The 18,363-nt window shown below is 37.6% G+C and overlaps 1 protein-coding gene across 1 annotated transcript in view; it reads right to left on the bottom strand.

The window, feature by feature from the left end:
• Positions 1–7,489, bottom strand: part of EVA1C (eva-1 homolog C) — a 36,147-nt gene extending 28,658 nt beyond the window's left edge. Inside the window, exon 1 of the mRNA XM_083361553.1 lies at positions 6,835–7,489. Coding sequence (XP_083217679.1) covers positions 6,835–6,964 — 130 coding nt within the window. The 5' untranslated portion in view covers positions 6,965–7,489. The remainder of the gene's footprint in view (positions 1–6,834) is intronic.
• Positions 7,490–18,363: the final 10,874 nt, after the last annotated feature.

The raw sequence follows: 18,363 nt of genomic DNA, 5'->3' as shown, positions 1-18,363 counted from the left end.
ATCACCCTTTTTTGTTGTAAATCCAATTTTTCTGCTGTCAAAAATACAAAGATTTTCAAATTCTTAAATTTTCAAGAATAAGAAACCATTATAAAATACTGTACATGTGTACTAGTCATATGGGTACAGGAGAATCAGGAGGAATAGTGATAAAGTTTCTAGAAATTCACTGTTATAATACAGAAAGCCTGAAATATACATACAGTAAACATTTCTCCCTATGTAGATCCTTTTACATAAATGGAAATAAAATCTCTTTGTAGGAATAAAGAGTATGCAAAATAAAATGAACATACCTACGTATCACAGATACCACAATTAAGACAGCTGCTTTATGTAATTATGTAATAATTCTGATCATATGAGTCTTTGATATACGATATTCTTCTTGAAAATAAAATCTACAAATATATATATCAGATATATGATAACAGAATCACAAATTAGTGTTTCTAAATTTCACTGCACACTGAAAGCAAAATCAGTTATAACCTTCAGGATCTACTTCAAAATACTTAATGTGCCCAATTAAGTCAGCAATATTGATTTCAATAAAATCTACTTTTCAGTTAAACTGCTGAGGATTACAGCTTTGAAAGAAAAGATCTGATACCATTATTGTATCAACTTTTAGACTTTTTGACAGTTAAAATCCATTACAATTGGAAGCATATGTGCTGTTTTATAAATCTTCAACAGTGATGACGCAACCTACATCTATTTCTAGACTGCTGAAAAAATGGGATGCCTTCTGTCTTTAATAAACAAACAACTTTCATTTCAGGATCACAGCTGAATATAATGCATACGTCAATGGAAATGAAAGTAAATACATTTTATCCAGAGGAGGCAGGGAAATTACTGTAGTCCTTCAGACTAGTGATGTTGATTATTGGCAAGTGTGGGTAGGACAAAAATTCCAACATTCTTAATATAAAACCCCACATTTTCAAAATAATCACTGACCTTGGAAAATATACCAATGAATAATCTTAATATCAGAGCTCAAGATTCATGTGGAATGAGAAAGGGTTTAAGCAGGAGTATTTTTTTTAACTTGCCTCATTAATCATCTCATTATTGAGTGTGGAAATTCTTGGCATTTTGGATCTCATAATTTTTGCCTTTTCTTTTTTTTTCCTTTTTGGCAAGGTACATTGTAGCACTTCAACATTTGCTGTCAAACAAAATGTAAAGTTTTACTTTATCGGAAAAAAGTTCATATGAAACACAGCGAGTTATTAATCAAATGTACCTCACTGCTTTCTCTATAATAAACTTTTGTGTTTACACAAGGCAGAAGAGTGATCTGTCTCTTTAAAAGGATTTGTTTTCACAAACTCAGCCAAGTTTAAAGAAATCTATTCTGTGGCTACTAACAAGGAAGAGAAAGTTGAACCCAGATCAACAACTTTAGATGCCTGGTATTTACTAAACTGTGACAGCTTGTGGTTCTTTAAGATTTACACCACCATACATCCAACCAGAGTTATAAGGCAAATGCTGGCCTTTTTTTGGTAAGTCTTTCCCACTGCCGAGTTGAAATATTATTCAACATTATTTCACAACTCTGATATTTTCTGTCCCCACTGGGGATCCTTATTTTTCCTTTTGTTTCAAGTAATTATGGTCATTGATCCTTGTAGATAATCACATATTGACATGATTTTATAAAATGCCAACAAATTAAAACTTAGATCATATTTCATTCTTATTAAAACAATACATTTTTAAGCAAATCAAAGAAAAAGTAATTAAACTACTCAAAACTATTTAAAATGTATGATGAAAAACAGACCCATATGTAAACAATACTGTCATAGAATATCATATGAGATCATAGCAGAAAATAATCTCTCAATTAATAATGGCTAATTATTAAGGACCCAGCTTGTTGGGGGCAATATGCTGACTGTAAATCGCTTAGAGAGGGCTGTAAAGCATTATGAAGCGATATAAAAATCTAAGTGCTATTACTATTGCTAACTGGAATTGCTAGATACTCTCACTGAAATCAATAGAGACCTCAAAAGATCTCACACAGAGAAAAAACAATTACAGTCATCAGTTCTACTCACTCTAGCTTCCATAGGAGACTTTATTTATTTATTTAATAAATTAATATTTAATAAATAAATAATAATAGCTGCCTATCTTACCTAAGGCGACTCTGGGTGATACATAACAATAGATAAATACTGAAGATATAAAAACAAATATAAATATAGAAAGTCATCATAATAAGTATCTTAAAAACAAAAATATACACGATAGTTAAAGGGAGAGTATAAAAGTTTATTAAAAGTTTACAGTTTGGACTGAATTTGTTTCTGCTGTTTTTCCAACGGTTGTCCGCAGCTCAGTGTCTATACATGCTATGTGTAACATCAATACCATTCAGTTGTGCATGACTTTACTAACACCCCAAAACTATAATTCTTTTTCTGGGAGCTCTGAAAATCTACGGACAGGACTCCTCTGACTATTTACCATGGGAAGTAATGTTACAGTATCTATTATTTTGCTTGCAGCACATCTGAATAGGATGATACCCTACATGATCTTGAATGTCTTTTATCCATGATGGTTTTCAGTCTGCGGTATTGTGACTTGCAAGCTGATTCTTGACTTGCAAAGGGATGCTGTGGAACATTGGTCAATGTTATTTATTTCTTGAGCTATTGCTATATCATTAGTCAAATTACTCCTTGAGCATAAGATCATGATTAAGTTATATTGGTGTTAGCTCCATTGTGCGGCTATTAAGAATATTGGAACTTTAGGACAATCCCTTTGAAAAGTTACATCCAACTAGAAACTATGCCATGCAACCAGATTCACAGTTGCAGTTTAGTTATTTCAAACTTAAGTCCCATTAGGAACCTGTGAAACTAAGGTAACCTGGCACTGTTTCTGAATAGTTATTTCTGAAAGATCTAAATGAAGTGCCAGAGAAATAATCTTGCAGTGTTTGCCAACACAGAAATTAAGTTTTATGATCACATGCTGCAACAGTGGTCACTACTCTCTTCCTTGGAATCATATGTATGGAAAATAAATTTAGTCCTAAATTCTGTGTATTAGCAAAGTAAAGACTGTCATTTAGTGTCATGTCATAAACAGGTGTTTGGCTAGTCTGATGAGAGAATACTAGTTATATACTAACATGGAAAAGCATCCAATAATTTGCAAGAGTTCAAAAAAGCTATTTACACTTAAAAGTAGCCCTGAAAAAATCAGCAGCTCAAAGCAATATTGGAAGAAAGGATAAGGAGTATCAGTACTCCTTAAAAAAAGGCAAGAATACATTGGCTAAAACTTTTTTTAAGTTTTACAATACTAGACCTGGATCAAAATTTTGTGCTGTGCCAGCCACCCTTCTGGTTGTCAAACCTACTAGCAGATGTTTGGAACATCACAAATGGAAAATATGGCTGTATAACAGTGTTTTTCAAACCTGGCAACATTAAAATGTGTGGACTTCAACTCCCAGAATTCTCCAGCCAGCATGCTGCAGAATCTTTGCTGTCAGTGCAAAGAAGCCAATCCCCCCCCATCCCAGAGCTGTAGTGAAGTGTGCAACAAAAGATACTCTCCCCCAAAGTTTAACAGGGACTATCAAAACAGCCCAATAGAGCACCAACAGATCCTTATCAGGCTATGCCCTTTATCAATGCATACTATTTGTACAATATGCAGACATTAGTTAATGATGGCAATCACTCAGTCAAACAAACTAATCCAGATAAAAATACAGATCAAATCAACTGGAAGTCTAGAGCAGAGGAAATGCAGATACTTACTGTAGGAAAGTATTAGCAATCAGAGGCTCACTATCTTGCATGAACTGTACAAATTTTTGTGTCTTATTTAGCATCCATAGCATCCAGTTGCAAGAAACAGACCCCCTGGTTCTACTCCATAAACAGATCATCTAATACTACGGTAGCATTTAAATTGATGTAGACTGAAAGCTCATGAATAAACTGAAAACTTTATATAGGCAGTCCTTAATTTACAGCCAGTTGCTTAGTGACTGTTCAAAGTTACAACCTACCTGAAAAGGGGACTTACCATCCAAATCAGAAATTCTGAGGTTTGGGCGCTGGGCAACATGGATGGACTTACAGTCATTTGCAGTACCCCATGTACATGAGACCGCATTTTACAATGGTTTTGCAGAAAACTGGTACTTCTGTGTTTTGGCAAAACCATACCTTAGAGAACAATGGATTCATACAATTACTATGGTATTTGCTTAGCAACTGTCATAAAATGTCTCTTAAAATTGTGTTGGTCACATGACCATCTTGTTTTATATCCATTACAGCCTATGACCAAAATGAGCAGGCTCCATTACTGTCATAACTCGATGACAACTTGTATCTAACAACTGGATTTATTTCACTGGGTTCAAAAAACCTGTACACATAACTCTTGCTGTTGTTTGGATATTACCATTAACTTGCAAGAGACTGCAAAAAATCATAAATTAAAATAAATATATTTAACAGCTTTAAAAAAAACACACAAAATGAACTGGCCAGGATTTGGTTTTCATTAACCAATTGTAAAGTTTAGAACTGTTAAACTCTAAATGCATTCAAGATGAGTTTTTAAGATGCACTATATCTCATGTTGGGTTGCAGTCTCATGGTCAAGAGTCAACTTCCTGTCCTATGCCTGTAAATCTTTTCACATATTCTAAAATGGATGGATGTATTGTACAGTTGCTTTCATGCTTTATTAGTTGTGCTTGTGCAACTAAATTGCACTTACAATTCATACAATTTAGTTGCACAAGCACAACTAATAAAGCATGAAAGCAACTGTCCTCAGAATTAACTGTCTAGGTAGGGGAAATTCTGGTAAATGTTCTGTGTCCTTTTAAGCACCTAAGCTATATAACTTTTCCCGTCCAAAAACAATGGATATTGAATGATTAAACTTGCAGCACTTTTTCCATTCAATTGTACTATCCCTTATATCACTTGCATGTGTGGGTGAGGAAATATGTAAATTCTTGTTGACTCATGTTTGCCTTATGTTGTCATAGCATTAGATTTACTTTTTTGTATACTTGCTCAAGTTTTCTCCAGAACCCCTGAGCATCTATCAACATGTCTGAGCAATGATAGCTTCCTATTTTGGGGTTTTGACATTCTGTCAATATATATTTTGAACAGATTCACAGACTGACTACTTTAGCGTAGCTATTTATCCAATATTTTCTTACCAACCTGTAGCTCAATTAAATATCACTCAAACATATTTGGTAATCATCTTGGTATAAACTGTATCATACATTTCAAACGTCTATGCTAAACAATTTGCTATCTTTATGATTAAAGTTTTATAGGCAATCAGCTGCCCTTCAGATTTTTGGATTACAACTCTCAGAATCTCTGAACATCGAGTGTTCCCTGAAGCTCATAACTGTTCTTTTTTTAAAAAAAAACCCTACCGACTTTTTGATTTTAAATTAATGCATAACTATAACTTTCTCTTTTTTTAAAAAATAAAATCTCTAATGCTACTTAAAATTCTTACTACCTATGAACAGGTATAGAAATCATTTTTTTAAAATATTACAGAGTTGTTGTGGTCTTAAACTTTTAAAAAGCCTTTTAGCTATTCTGATTGTGATGTAAAAAACAACAACAAAGAATGAATTAACATGTGCATTTTTTTCTAGAATACTTAAGAACAAATGTTATCTTTTCTAAACCTGTCTTCTGGATTGACTTTTCCTTCCTCTCCACCCGTGTCCCCAACATGAGTACCGTAAGCTTCACAAGCATATGCATCAAACAGTTTCTGCATTATACATATGCATTATACATATGCATACTTCGGCACTAGATTCCTTGCTAATGTCCAGTGCTTCTTTCAAAGCATCCAGGTGCTGTACAGTATGTCCTGACTGAACAGAGCCGATAATAATTATTCGACTGTCTCTGGTGGAAGGTCAGGATACAATCAGAACGGATAAGGGCTGAGCTATTAAAATAAACGAGGAAGCAATATCAAAGGGGCATTTGTGGCCTATCAGTTTTGTAATAATAATGGGTTCATTCTTAGTTCCTGACACATATTTTATTGACAAAGTACACCGAGGCTTCCATTTTTAAAATGAGTTTGGTTCTCATTTACCTAGAAGCCTTTAGTAGATAGGAAGGTACTGTCAATATCCCAAGAGAAACCACTTCTTAGCTAAAAAGTCTAAAGAAATTCAGGAAAGAGAGCCTGGATATGCTGCCAATGAGTACACATCTTTGCAGTTTGAGTCAACATACTAGTATTTAATTTTGCCATAACCGGCAAGTTTCCAACCCCGATGTTCTCTGCTAGAGGTATTGGATCCTAACTACCGGTACCATCGCTCCCAGTTAAAAGGCCTGTACTGTCTAACGGTGGTAAGCAAGTACTCTCCTGGTTAAGTCAGGGAAGGCTGATGTCGACCATTTAAAACAGGGGTCTTCAAACTTGGCCCTTTTATGACTTGTGGACTTCAACTCCCAGAATTCCTCAGCCAGCAAAGCTGGCTGAGGAATTCTGGGAGTTGAAGTCCACAAGTCATAAAAGGGGCCAAGTTTGAAGACCCCTGATTTAAAAGTTCCAGGGTGGGTAGAAACTTAACAGGTAAAGCTTTCTTCCCTGATCTCATCCTTATGGGACTTCCATCCCGAAAAGCGCTCAGACGTCCCCTTCTATCTATATACCAAAGGGGTTCCTCGCCTTCCCTCACCGGGGCTCGCCCGTCTTGCCTTGCGGGGACTGACAGAGGAGGAGGAGGAGGGACGGCGGCGGCGGCCAAGGGTGGCGTCCCTTTACCTGAGAAGTCAGCCAGCCCGGCGCTCTCTTGGGTCCAAAAGAGGAGCAGGCAGAAGAGGCGAGGGAGCAGCAGCCCCCCGGGCGCTACCTGGCGCCGGCTCGCGCTCTGCCCGGCCCCCACTTCACGCATGGTGCGGCGCCGATCCAGGCAGCCCAATCGGGTCACATGACGGCTCCAGCCCAGAGAGTCCCTGTCCTTTCCCAGGACCGGAGCGGCCGAGGGAGACCCAACTCCGCGCGAGGGAGAGGGAGAGGCAGGCGAAGGAAAGGGGCGGGAACCGGCGGGCACAGCGAAGCGGCGCGGAGCCTTCGCCCAGCTTCCACGCACTTTCCCCCGAAGAGGAAATCCCAGGCAGACGCAGCCCGCCGCGCGCTGGGGAAAAGCGAAGGGCGCGGCGCGGGCTCTTTGCGCCTTGGCGGAGGGGCAGCGGGGAAGCCGGGAAACCCTTCCCAAAGCCCGGCCGGACGGCGGCGGGCGCGTAGTGCGGAGGAGCCGGCGCAGCCTTGACCGGCCGGCTAGTTAGCTGGGTATTGATTGCCACGCAGTGACTCTCCGCTTCTGCTCCCCGATAGGCTCCCTTCACCCCTTTCTGGCTAGTCTCCTTCGAAGACTGTTCTTGTCACCTTGACCCCTTTTGGGGTCGTCGCCGACAACTAACTTTCTTCTTCTTCTTCTTCTTCTTCTTCTTCTTCCTCTTCTTCTTCTTCTTCTTCTTCTTCTTCTTCTTCTTCTTCTTCTTCTTCTTCTTCTTCTTCTTCTTCTTCTTCTTCTTCTTCTTCTTCTTCTTCTTCTTCCTTCTCCTCCTCCTCCTCCTCCTCCTTCTTCTTCCTTCTCCTCCTTCTTCTTCCTTCTTCTTCTTCTTCTTCCTTCTCCTCCTTCTTCTTCTTCCTTCTCTTCCTCCTCCTCCTCCTCCTCCTCCTTCTTCTCCTCCTCCTCCTCCTCCTCCTCTCTCCTTCTCCTTCTCTCTCCTTCTCCTCCTCCTCCTCCTCCTTCTTCCTTCTCCTCCTTCTTCTTCCTTCTTCTTCTTCTTCTTCCTTCTCCTTCTTCTTCTTCCTTCTCCTCCTCCTCCTCCTCCTCCTCCTCCTTCTCCTCCTCCTCCTCCTCCTCCTCCTCCTCCTCCTCCTCCTCCTCCTCTCTCCTTCTCCTTCTCTCTCCTTCTCCTCCTCCTCCTCGATGCTGCTCTGGGGCTGGATGAGCTCCGAGCTGGTTTTTGGCCATGCCCCAGCTAACGCATCCCACCGAGAGCCCACCCCAGCCCACTTGACGCCCTGCCTGGTTATTGCTGGTGCTACCGCCGCATGTAAGTGCTGGGGTGGGGGTAGAGACCATAGGGCTGCCATCCTGTAGTAGGGCATCGACGGGGCTAAGGCGTCTGAACAGACGTGGATATGGTTATTCTGAAAGTGAACGTAGGAAACAATGAAAAGGGGGGGAAAAGACCGTCTCTCCCTTCTCCCAACCCTTATTTTCGACCACGATGAATGGCGTGAGGTCCAAATTCTCTGCACTCTTTAAGTAGTGGAGAGGTAACGGCGATATTAGCTTCTTACAGCAAAAATTTAAGGAGTGTTAAGTGAACACAATCCTTTCAAAGCTGCTATTGCCACAGCCTCTTCCATCTGTTGCCTTCCAAAAATGATGAAGATTTCCCACTGACCTCAACTAGGATAGTTATGCTTTCTGAGGAGGTACCTGGTAGCCAAATGCATTTGGATATGTCTACTGTTAATGTTTATTAATTAGTTAAAAATGCATTTCTTGGACAGATTGCAAAGGCATTCACCGTTCAGAAACCACCTTGGCAAGAAAGCTTTTGGGCTAGTCACTCTCTCTCGGCCCAACTCACCTTACAGAGGGTGGTTGTTGTTATGGAGAAAATAGGAAGAGGAAGAAGTATTAGGTATGTTTACCACTTGAGTTACGGTATTTATAAAAATAATAAAGGCAGGATATGAGGAAGAAAATAAAAAATAACGTTTTTCTTGAGAAGAAATATAAATTTCAATACACTTGCCTTCTGTTCCTGAAATACTTAAATGAATATACTTTATGGACTTTAACATGTCAGGAAGCTCAGAAACCAAAATGAAATAGTGTGTACTATTTCCCTATGATATAGGGATATAGTGAGTATCAGCTGCTAATGCACCTTGATTTCATAAAATTCTATAAGATTTTTATAAATACATTGCAACTTCTCATGCTTACATCCTATGTGTATAGTGTTAATTCCTCCTTCTTATGTAGTAATTCCAATAATTTATATCTACGTTAATAATACAAATTTTGGAAGAGATTATAAAATAGGTGGAGGAATTTATGATAGATTTTTTTTGCTAATCCAATAAAAAGTAGTAGCTTTTGTCCATAATTTTATACCTTTTTGTGTTATGTTAATAATAGTGTGTCTTTATAATACTCTTTTTATTTCAGCCTTCATGTTTTAATATTTGAAGGAGCTTCAAATAGTTATGGATAATGCAGAATGCCCCTCAGTCTCAATCCCCAATATGTACCAAGTTCACATATGAAGGAAAGGCTGAATCTTAATGTTGTTTGCTTTTGACTCTGCATTTATAAGTTTTATTATATCAAAGTAATATATGCACATCACTATGGCAATATGACAGAATCTCAAAATTAGTGATGAAGTTGAATTTAATAGCCTAATTCTGACAAACACTGACAAAGAACACATAGCAGTAATCTATTCTTGCATATTGGGGTAGATTTCTCCTTTCGGTGCTGTGTCATAATTTCTGTTAGCCAGATGATAGTTCCACAGTTTTTGCGAGATTTCTGATATTGGGGAGCATTAAAAGGAACTTACTCATCGTTAATATAAAGCAATCTATCCAGAATCAAATTAATCCTCTTGATTTCAGCACCAAATGTGGCACTAGTAAGGCAAATCCACACCATTTGAGTTAATATTTTATTTCTTGAATTGCATCTTGAACAGCAAGCTGATTTGGACCTTATGTCAAGCTACGAAGATTGCTTGCACTAGGACAGCCATGCTGCTTCTAGCTTGCGAATAGTTCCAAGGGGGGGAGGGGAATGTATGGGATGTAGAGGTGGTTTCTATCCGTATGGGAAGCAAGGTCGCAGAAGATATGTTATGGCAAGCAGAGGCTTTCTTCTCATAACAATGGCCTGAAGATTAATTGGACAATGTGACTTGAAGTATCAGAGAGGGAAGAGAAGGTTTTAGTTTTTAAACTATCTTTCTGGCGCCATATTGCCAGAATTGGTTTTGCAATCATTAGTGCCGGTTATGCTGTGCTCAATAAAGTTTTGCATTAGAGATCATAATGTCTCAGGTGTGCTTACTTCGTTGGGATCATCAGCTGGAACTTTGACACCTTATAAAAGGTGACTGCAATCTAAAAATCTCTACCTTGAGGTTTGTAAGCTCATTAAGGCTGTCATTGTGTGAACCCAGCCAAATTGGGTAGGTTAGGGGTTTTTTTTAGTTGTTTGCCATGTTGTACAAACTCAGCCTGCATTGTGTGAATTTTAAAAAAATACGTAAATTCAAAATTAAATTAAGTTTGCTGTATGAATGCAGCCTTAGGCTACCTGCAAACCTGAACCCTGGGAAATCAATTTATAGGTGAACATATCAAGTATAAGGGACGCGGTGGCTCAGTGGGTTAGGACGCTGAGCCTGTCGATCAGAAGGTCGGCAGTTTGGCGGGTCGAATCCCGAGTGCTGCATAACAGAGTGAGCGCCTGTTACTCATCCCAGCTTCTGCTAAACTAGCAGTTCGAAAGCACGTAAAAATGCAAGTAGAAAAATAGGGACCACTATGGTGGGAAGGTAACAGCATTCCGTGCGCCTTTGGCATCCAGTCATGCTGGCCACATGACCATGGAGACGTCCTCGGACAAGCGCTGGCTCTTCGGCTTTGAATAGGAGATGAGCACCGGCCCCTAGAGTCGGAAACGACTAGCACGCATGTGCGGGGGAACCTTTACCTTTACCTATCAAGTATGGCCATCAGGAGATGACATGGTTCCATTTCCATGTGATCAATACAGGAAGAAAACCTGTGGTCCCAACATTTTCTTTTTCAATAGCTCTTTATTCTATTTTGTGTACTTGTGGCCATTTAAGAAACAAACTGCTTAAGTGGCAGTTCAAGTACTTTTTAGGTTTGGGTCATCCAGTCAGTTTTATAATTGCGTCTTTTCACTGATATCTTCTAAAAGCATTCACGCGCAACATTTGTAGGATTTTTTAAAGCAACTTTGTTTTCAGCTTTCCCAACCCAACCTGTGACAAAGCCAGATTTAAAAGGAAAGTGATCATCTATCTCAGTTTCACTCTGAAAGGGACATGATATTGGAGTCTTGTCAAGAATCCAGAATGCTTCATTTGCATGCAATCACTCTTTTTCTGAAAGACCAGAAACAAAAGGTTCAATATACTGACTATGCCAATAGCAGTCTAAAGAACTGATGATTTTTTTAAATTTCCTGTAACTTTACTTTGTTAAAGCATGGTGTTATTATTTTTATTAATGATTAACATTGCTTTATTTTTCATGTTGAATCATCTTGAAACTTTTTGTTTAAAAATAAAAACAGCATTTTTTTCCTTACACAAAAAGTTTATAACTGAGCATATAAATCATGGCAATAGCAATACAGTACTTTAAATTGCAGTGGATCCTGAATCTAAGACTGCCAATAAGCTACTACCAAGTTTCTAAACATCTCTGCTGCCTCTTTCCCAGATACATTTGTTGGTCTGTATCTTCTTAAAGACAAAAAAAAAGTTGTTCTTGGCACATTTTAAGGCACTTTATTTTCTGAACTCAGACATTAAAGGAAATCTCCCAGAGGTATTAACTCTAGAAATAAATGTTGGGCTAACTGAAGTAAAACATACAGTTTAATCACTACATAGTCCTTATTTAAAATCCTACATTTGCACAGTATTTTGATGGAAATGATAATGAATAGGACATTCCAATAATTTTTTTGGTATTTTGCATTTCAACCAAACACTTTTTTTTAATACATGAGCCCTCTACGTTTTCAAAGCCAGCTTATTCCTTCAGTTTAGTTTTTTTTTCTTCTTGGCCACTTTCTCTGAACCAAAAATAAGGTGGGTGATATCTTTGACCCTTCCTCAACCTGGTGTCTTCTGGGCAGATTGGATTTCAACCTGTCTAGAAGCTTTGCTGGCTGGGGAATTCTGAGAGTTGTAGTCCACACATCTTTAACTTGCCAAGGTTGAGAAACACTGATATCAGACTCATTCATAAATACACACATACATACACATACCCATCCATTCATTCTGCTGCAATTATAACTTTTGGCAGTGTATAAATAACAATAAAACCAGCAAACTAAAACTCCAAAATCAAAGAACATATGGAATTCCCAGAGCATTGTCTAAGAATCCTGGAACAGTTTTGCTTTATCCTGCTTCTGGAAGGTGAACAGAATTGACAGTTCTGGAGATATTAGCACCAAGCCATATAAGGTTTTATAAGTTAACACTATCAGATTCCATTGTACCAAATTAACTAATCTATTAACGATTAAGTAGAAATCTAGTGATAGCCAATGTATGGGCCTATTGCACCGATGTGACATGTTCAAGACAAGTTAGCGCAGGAACTACGCTCCAGTATGTGAGCGGTCTTACCCGTCAGCCCCATGTTGCAAGAGCTTTTCACTTGCCACTGCCTTCATCTGCCTATCCAATAATAGTCATACAATAAGTCTGGGAAGACCCAAAGTCCATTGACCTACCCTTTTAAGAAATAATGCTAAAACTGACAGAAGGGCTTGATGGACAAACAGCAGTCTCATCTTATTTGTATTCAGCTGCAGCGTCTTCTTATCCAGAGCTGTCAGACATTGGGACTTCAACTGTATTACTGGAATAGCCAGGACAGCAATGTAGATATTATTGGCATTAGCATCTTATTGAGCATGATTATTCTATTTATTGTTATTAGCAGGATTATTATATTTATTATTATTTAGCAGGTTAACTATCTGGTTCCTGTAGCCTACACTCTCTGACCTTCATCTCAAGAAATTTTTCTTACTTTTATGCAAAGTCTAAAGCACTTGTGACACCAGGAGGGGCTGTTTTTCCTCACTGGGGGTGATCTGTAGCTTTCATCGTCTCGTGTAGGTGGCTCATCATCTGGTTGACTGCCCCTTCCCATGCTGAATGGGCCTGGGAATGCATTGTCCTCGGCCCCCAGGCTTCCTGGTTGTTCCAGGGGAACTGTGCCATCCCCACCAGATGGTCCCGGTTCCAACTCCTCCTCCTCCTCCTCCAAGCTGGCGTCTGACAGGCTAGCACACAGAGCTTAGATTAGTCCTGATCCTACTGGCTTTAGGAAGGCCCTGAAAACATGATGATATGGGGGCAGCAGCAAAGAGCCTCTTCAATTATTGCATTGACTGTGAGGTACTGATAGGTTCTTGCTGCTTATAGTTACAGGTATTTCTGTTTTTAATGGTATTTTTCTTGATGATTTCTTTGTTTATAATTTTTTTGGTTAATGGTTTTTGGCATTGTTTTAATTGTGAGCCACCCAGAGTCACTGAGGTGAGATAGGTGGCTATAGAAATTGAATGAATGAATGAATAAATGAATAAATAAATAAATAAATAAATAAATAAATAAATAAATAAATAATGGATGGATGGATGGATGGATGGATGGATGGAAGGAAGGAACGTTTGTAAGACCAGTTCTTTAGATATCTTATAGTCAAAAATCACGCAGAATTACTGGAGGGTTTTTTTGTCTCATGCAAAAACAGTCGGAACCTGTTGCAAGTTCATGACCAGATTCTATATGGTGATGCTGCCTGGCTTGAAAGAGGTAATAATGTGCCCTCTTTTGGACAAGCCACCACCTGACTCAACTGCGTTGAGTAATTGTTATTGTGCCAATCCTTCCCTTTTTATGGAAAATTGTAGAGAAGATGGGTTAACAAGTACAGAAGGTTCTGGATAAAATATCCAATTCGAATTTACGCCTAGACATGGGGGGGGGGAAAGCTGCATTAATCACTTTTATGGATGATTTTCAGCATGACTTGAATGACTGTGGTATATCTCTCCTGATCCTATTAGCAGCGTCGTATGCTATTAACCATCGTATTTTTGGGGAGTCCCTGTAACAGCTGGAAATCAGAGGTATTATCGTGCAGTGGTTTTGCTACTTTCTGAGCAGGTGATTCCAATCAGAAGTGGGAGGAGGAGAAGTTAAATCCTAGATAGTTCAGTGGAAAGAATTAGCTCATTTCTTTTTAACATCTAGAGGAAGCCCTTAGAACAAGTCATCCATTAAATCTCTCTGCACAAAGCTGAACAGGAAATGCAGTGGAACTCTCGAATCAGTGTTTTAGAGGATGTAAAGGAATAAAACGGGTGGAACAGACGAAGACTGAATCCCAGCAAGATGGAAGTACTGCTGGTGCAAAGATTTCAAGAATCAAGGTATTCTAGCTCGAGTTGATTTCGTTCCACTTCCCTTGAAAGCTACCCATGGGTTAACTAGTGTGAACTGGCTACGGGAGCAACGCCTGTGCTGTAGGAACTTCCCTGGTGGTGAATAGAGTTATGATGTGTAATTCATGATACTTTTTATTTTCTTTAAAGCTAGTTCTACTTTGGGCCAACATTATGCCATTGCTCTAGATCACAGGTCTGCAACCTGCGGCTCTCAGTCCTCGCAGTCAAAAAAAAAAAGTGGGACTAAAAAAGTTCAACCAATCAATTCAAATATGCAGGGTAGGTGCATATCTGAGTCCTTCGGGAGAAGGGCGGTATAGAAATTAAATAATAATAATAATAATAATAATAATAATAATAATAATAATAATAATAATAATAAAATAATATCTTGCCTTGGCTCCACTCTTCATTCAAACCCTGTTCTGTGCATGCGCGCATGTACGCGCATGTGCACACATTTTTTGCGGCTCCCAGTTTTTCCTTTTGTGAGGGAACCGGTTCCGAGTGACTCTTTCACTGTTTCAGGTTGCTGACCCCTGGTCTAGATGGAGTTTGCCATCTAATAGGTGCTGAGGTGGGAGGGAACTCTGAAGTTCCATCCCAGATATCAAGGGAATGGGAGCCAGGAGGAAGACTTTCTCTATATAGTCTTCTCATTCTGGAAAAGGTTATCCAGAAAGACCAGGATTTAGCGTGTTAACATTTAGACTGTTCTTCCACAGGACTATTGGGAGAACCTCAATTAACCAAATAGCAGTACAACTATTTTCTGAGGTTGTACTTCTTTTCTTATTATGCTTTTATTAAGCTACCTTATGCTTTTATTAAGCTACCTTAAGGCCACGGGAAAAGACCTACAAGCCAAAGAGAAAAATTACTGCATAAAATGAATTAATTAATAGGAACTGGCAATAAGAACAGCAAACTGCTAATATTATTTTGTGATGACTCAGGGAAAGTTAGATAATATGTTAAAAATAGAAAAAGCTATTAGAGACAAACTGTTTCTTCCATTATATAAATTTTTCTAAGTTTCAGGATTTCCATGGAAATCATGCTGGCTTGGGTTATTGAAAGCTTAAATTAAATGTAATTAAATATATTATTTTATAATACATTACCGAGTATGAAGAAAAAAATGAAGAAAAAATAGAAATTCTATATTAAAATACCTAAACAAAGAAAATAGAAAATTGTACACTACACTGAAAAGTAAAGATGACAAACATCCAAATATTTAATTTATCTCTATATATTCACACATCCGCACCCACATACATTTAAAGATAAATGCCTATGTATGTGTAGATACGTAGCTATCAATCTAAGAATATCTGCCTTTCTTCAATACTTTTTGTAGTTGTGCTACAATTTTTGTAAACAATAAATTGATTCTAGACCATACAATATCATATTGTCCTGTTTTGCTTCTCCATCAATACAAAGCTAATTCAAAATATGAGAGTTGATACATTTAATTAAGCCATCATTTCAAATCAGGAATACAGACTTTCTTCCACGAGTATACACTCAAGGTTTTGCTACAATCCAAGCATGATATAGCCAAAGTTCTTCACAGATAGAAAGATTTTAGATTTTGGAGATATAATTGAACAAAATATTGACATATTTAATCCTTAACTGAAGAATCTAATATAATATCATTCTAACCAATATGGAATTACAAGTAGACAAGTCCATATGTGCCATAATAAAATTTATTACATTTGCAGCATAAAAGTGCGAGCCAACCTTTTTAATACTGTATATTCTCTGAACAGTACAATAACTCATAGATAATAATGATTCCATTATGAGCCCATGTTTTTCAGAAAATTGTTACCAGCTATTTTCAAATAAGAATTAAGAACATCATTTTCCGTGAAAATAAAAATCAAATTTAAATTTTCCACCCAATACAATAAGGCCAGATATCTCAACTGCTTTCAATGTTTGATCAGTAACCACGTTCTTGTAGAAGTATCATTCTAAGGAAAAAAAATTTGCTACATCATAATCGAACAGAATACTATTAGGTTCCCACTAGCCTATAACAATGGCTTGCAAACATGACTACAGGTCCTCGACTTACAACAATTCATTTAGTGACCATTTGAAATTATAATGGCACTAAAAATGACTTATTTTTTTAAAAAAAATATTGTTTTATCATAGAAAATGAAATACAAAACAGTAAAACAAACAAAATGAAACAAAAGCATGGATTCAACCCTAACAACAACAAAAAAGAAAAAATAGTGTACAAAAAAACAGGAAAAAGTGGTCAATTAAACATGTAGGATCCCTCTGTTAACCATCTGTTATTATATTTAGCACATAGAAAGTCCACAAATGGTTTCCAGTCTCTTATAAAGCTGTCTACTCCGTTATCTCTAATCAAAGCAATTAATTTTGCCATCTCTGCCAATTCGGTCAATTTCAAAATCCATTCAAGTCAGCACTTCTTTTTCTTTCCAGTGTTCAGCAGTACAATCCTCGCAGCTGTCACTATGTAAGGAATAGCACCCCAAATTGTTTTTCAATTGACTTGTCCATAATACCTAACAGAAAAGCATGAATTTTCATTAATATTTGTATCTTAAATATTTTTTGCATTGTCATTGTTTATCCAGTATGTTTTCACATATTTGCAAGGCCACCACATATGATAAAATGAACCTGCTCCATATTTTACCGTAATTATTTTTGTAAAGCTTAGGATTTTCTCCAGTAAGAGTCACTGCCACTTGTACTGTACCTTTTTCACAACTTTAAAAACAATTTTAAATTCAAATTTCTTCTGATCTGCCACCTTATGTTCTTAGTATTGTTGTCTTTATTTATTCTTAAACCTGCCATTTCTCCAAACATTTTAATGTTCCTCATAACATGTTCAATGTTCTCTAACGGTTCTTGCACAATCAATACAAAATCGTCAGTAAATGGATGTAATTTTGTAATTATGCACTTTAACATGGTCCTTTTGCTCTGTTATTATGTCTAATATCTCTATTTAACAGTTCCAACACAAGAATAAATAGACTATAAAGGACACCCATCTTGTTCCCTTCTGGATATCACATGGTTTTGTAAAGTCTCCATTCAGCATGATTTGAGCTTTATGTAGTGTATAGATCACGGGTGACAAACTCGCCACATCACATGACATGTCACAACATATTGCGACTCTTTTTGCATTGCTGGCAATGGGGTGGGCGCAGCTTCGATATGATAAAACCGGCCCGCGGGTTGGCAATTTAACACCTCTGGTATAGATGGACTTCAGACCTTGTATAAAGTTCAATCCAAAATCCATCTTTTCTACTACTTTAAACATAAAGACCCAGTTCAAATTGTCAAAAGCTTTTTTTGCATCCAGAAAGATTAATGCAACCAGTTTGTTGCTATGTTGTTGTAAAAATTCAATTATATTCCAAATTACTCTTACATTATATTTTAGTTGTCTTTTTGGTAAGAAGCCACATTGGTCTTCATGTATATAATCCTGTAAAACTTGTTTAAGTCTTTCAGCTAAGATAGATGTAAAGAGTTTGTAGTCCTTAATAAAGAGATTGGCCTGTAGTTCTTCACAGAAGATAAATCCAGTCCATCGTGGGTATTAAAGAAATGTAGGCATCTTTCCAAGAGTCTGGAATGGGGTTCCCCTGTAAAATAAAATTCATTAAGTCCTTCATCTTTGAAAATTTTATAGAATGCACTCGGTAGGCCATCTGGTCCTGGGGCTTTCCCCGTTTTAGCACTTTTAATTGTTTCTATTATTTCAAAATGTATTATTCAAAATTTATACTGTTCAAAATGTTTGCAGTTTTACGATAGTTTAGGAAGATTTTTAGTTGTTATATATTCCTCCATAGTATCTAAAGAGATTTTTTGTTCTTTATATAAATTAGTATAATAATTCCAAAAAGTGTTTAAAGGTTTTTGTTATCCATGTAAGTCTTATTCCCCTTTTGAAGCTTGGTTTTCATCTTCTTTTCTGTCAATTTGTATGCCAACCATCTCCT

The sequence above is a fragment of the Vipera ursinii genome, assembly GCF_947247035.1.
Source record: "Vipera ursinii genome assembly, chromosome: 4".
NCBI classification, from domain to species: Eukaryota; Metazoa; Chordata; class Lepidosauria; order Squamata; family Viperidae; genus Vipera; species Vipera ursinii.
Note: the sequence above shows the minus strand (reverse complement) of the source record. Positions and strands in the feature narration are given on the sequence as shown.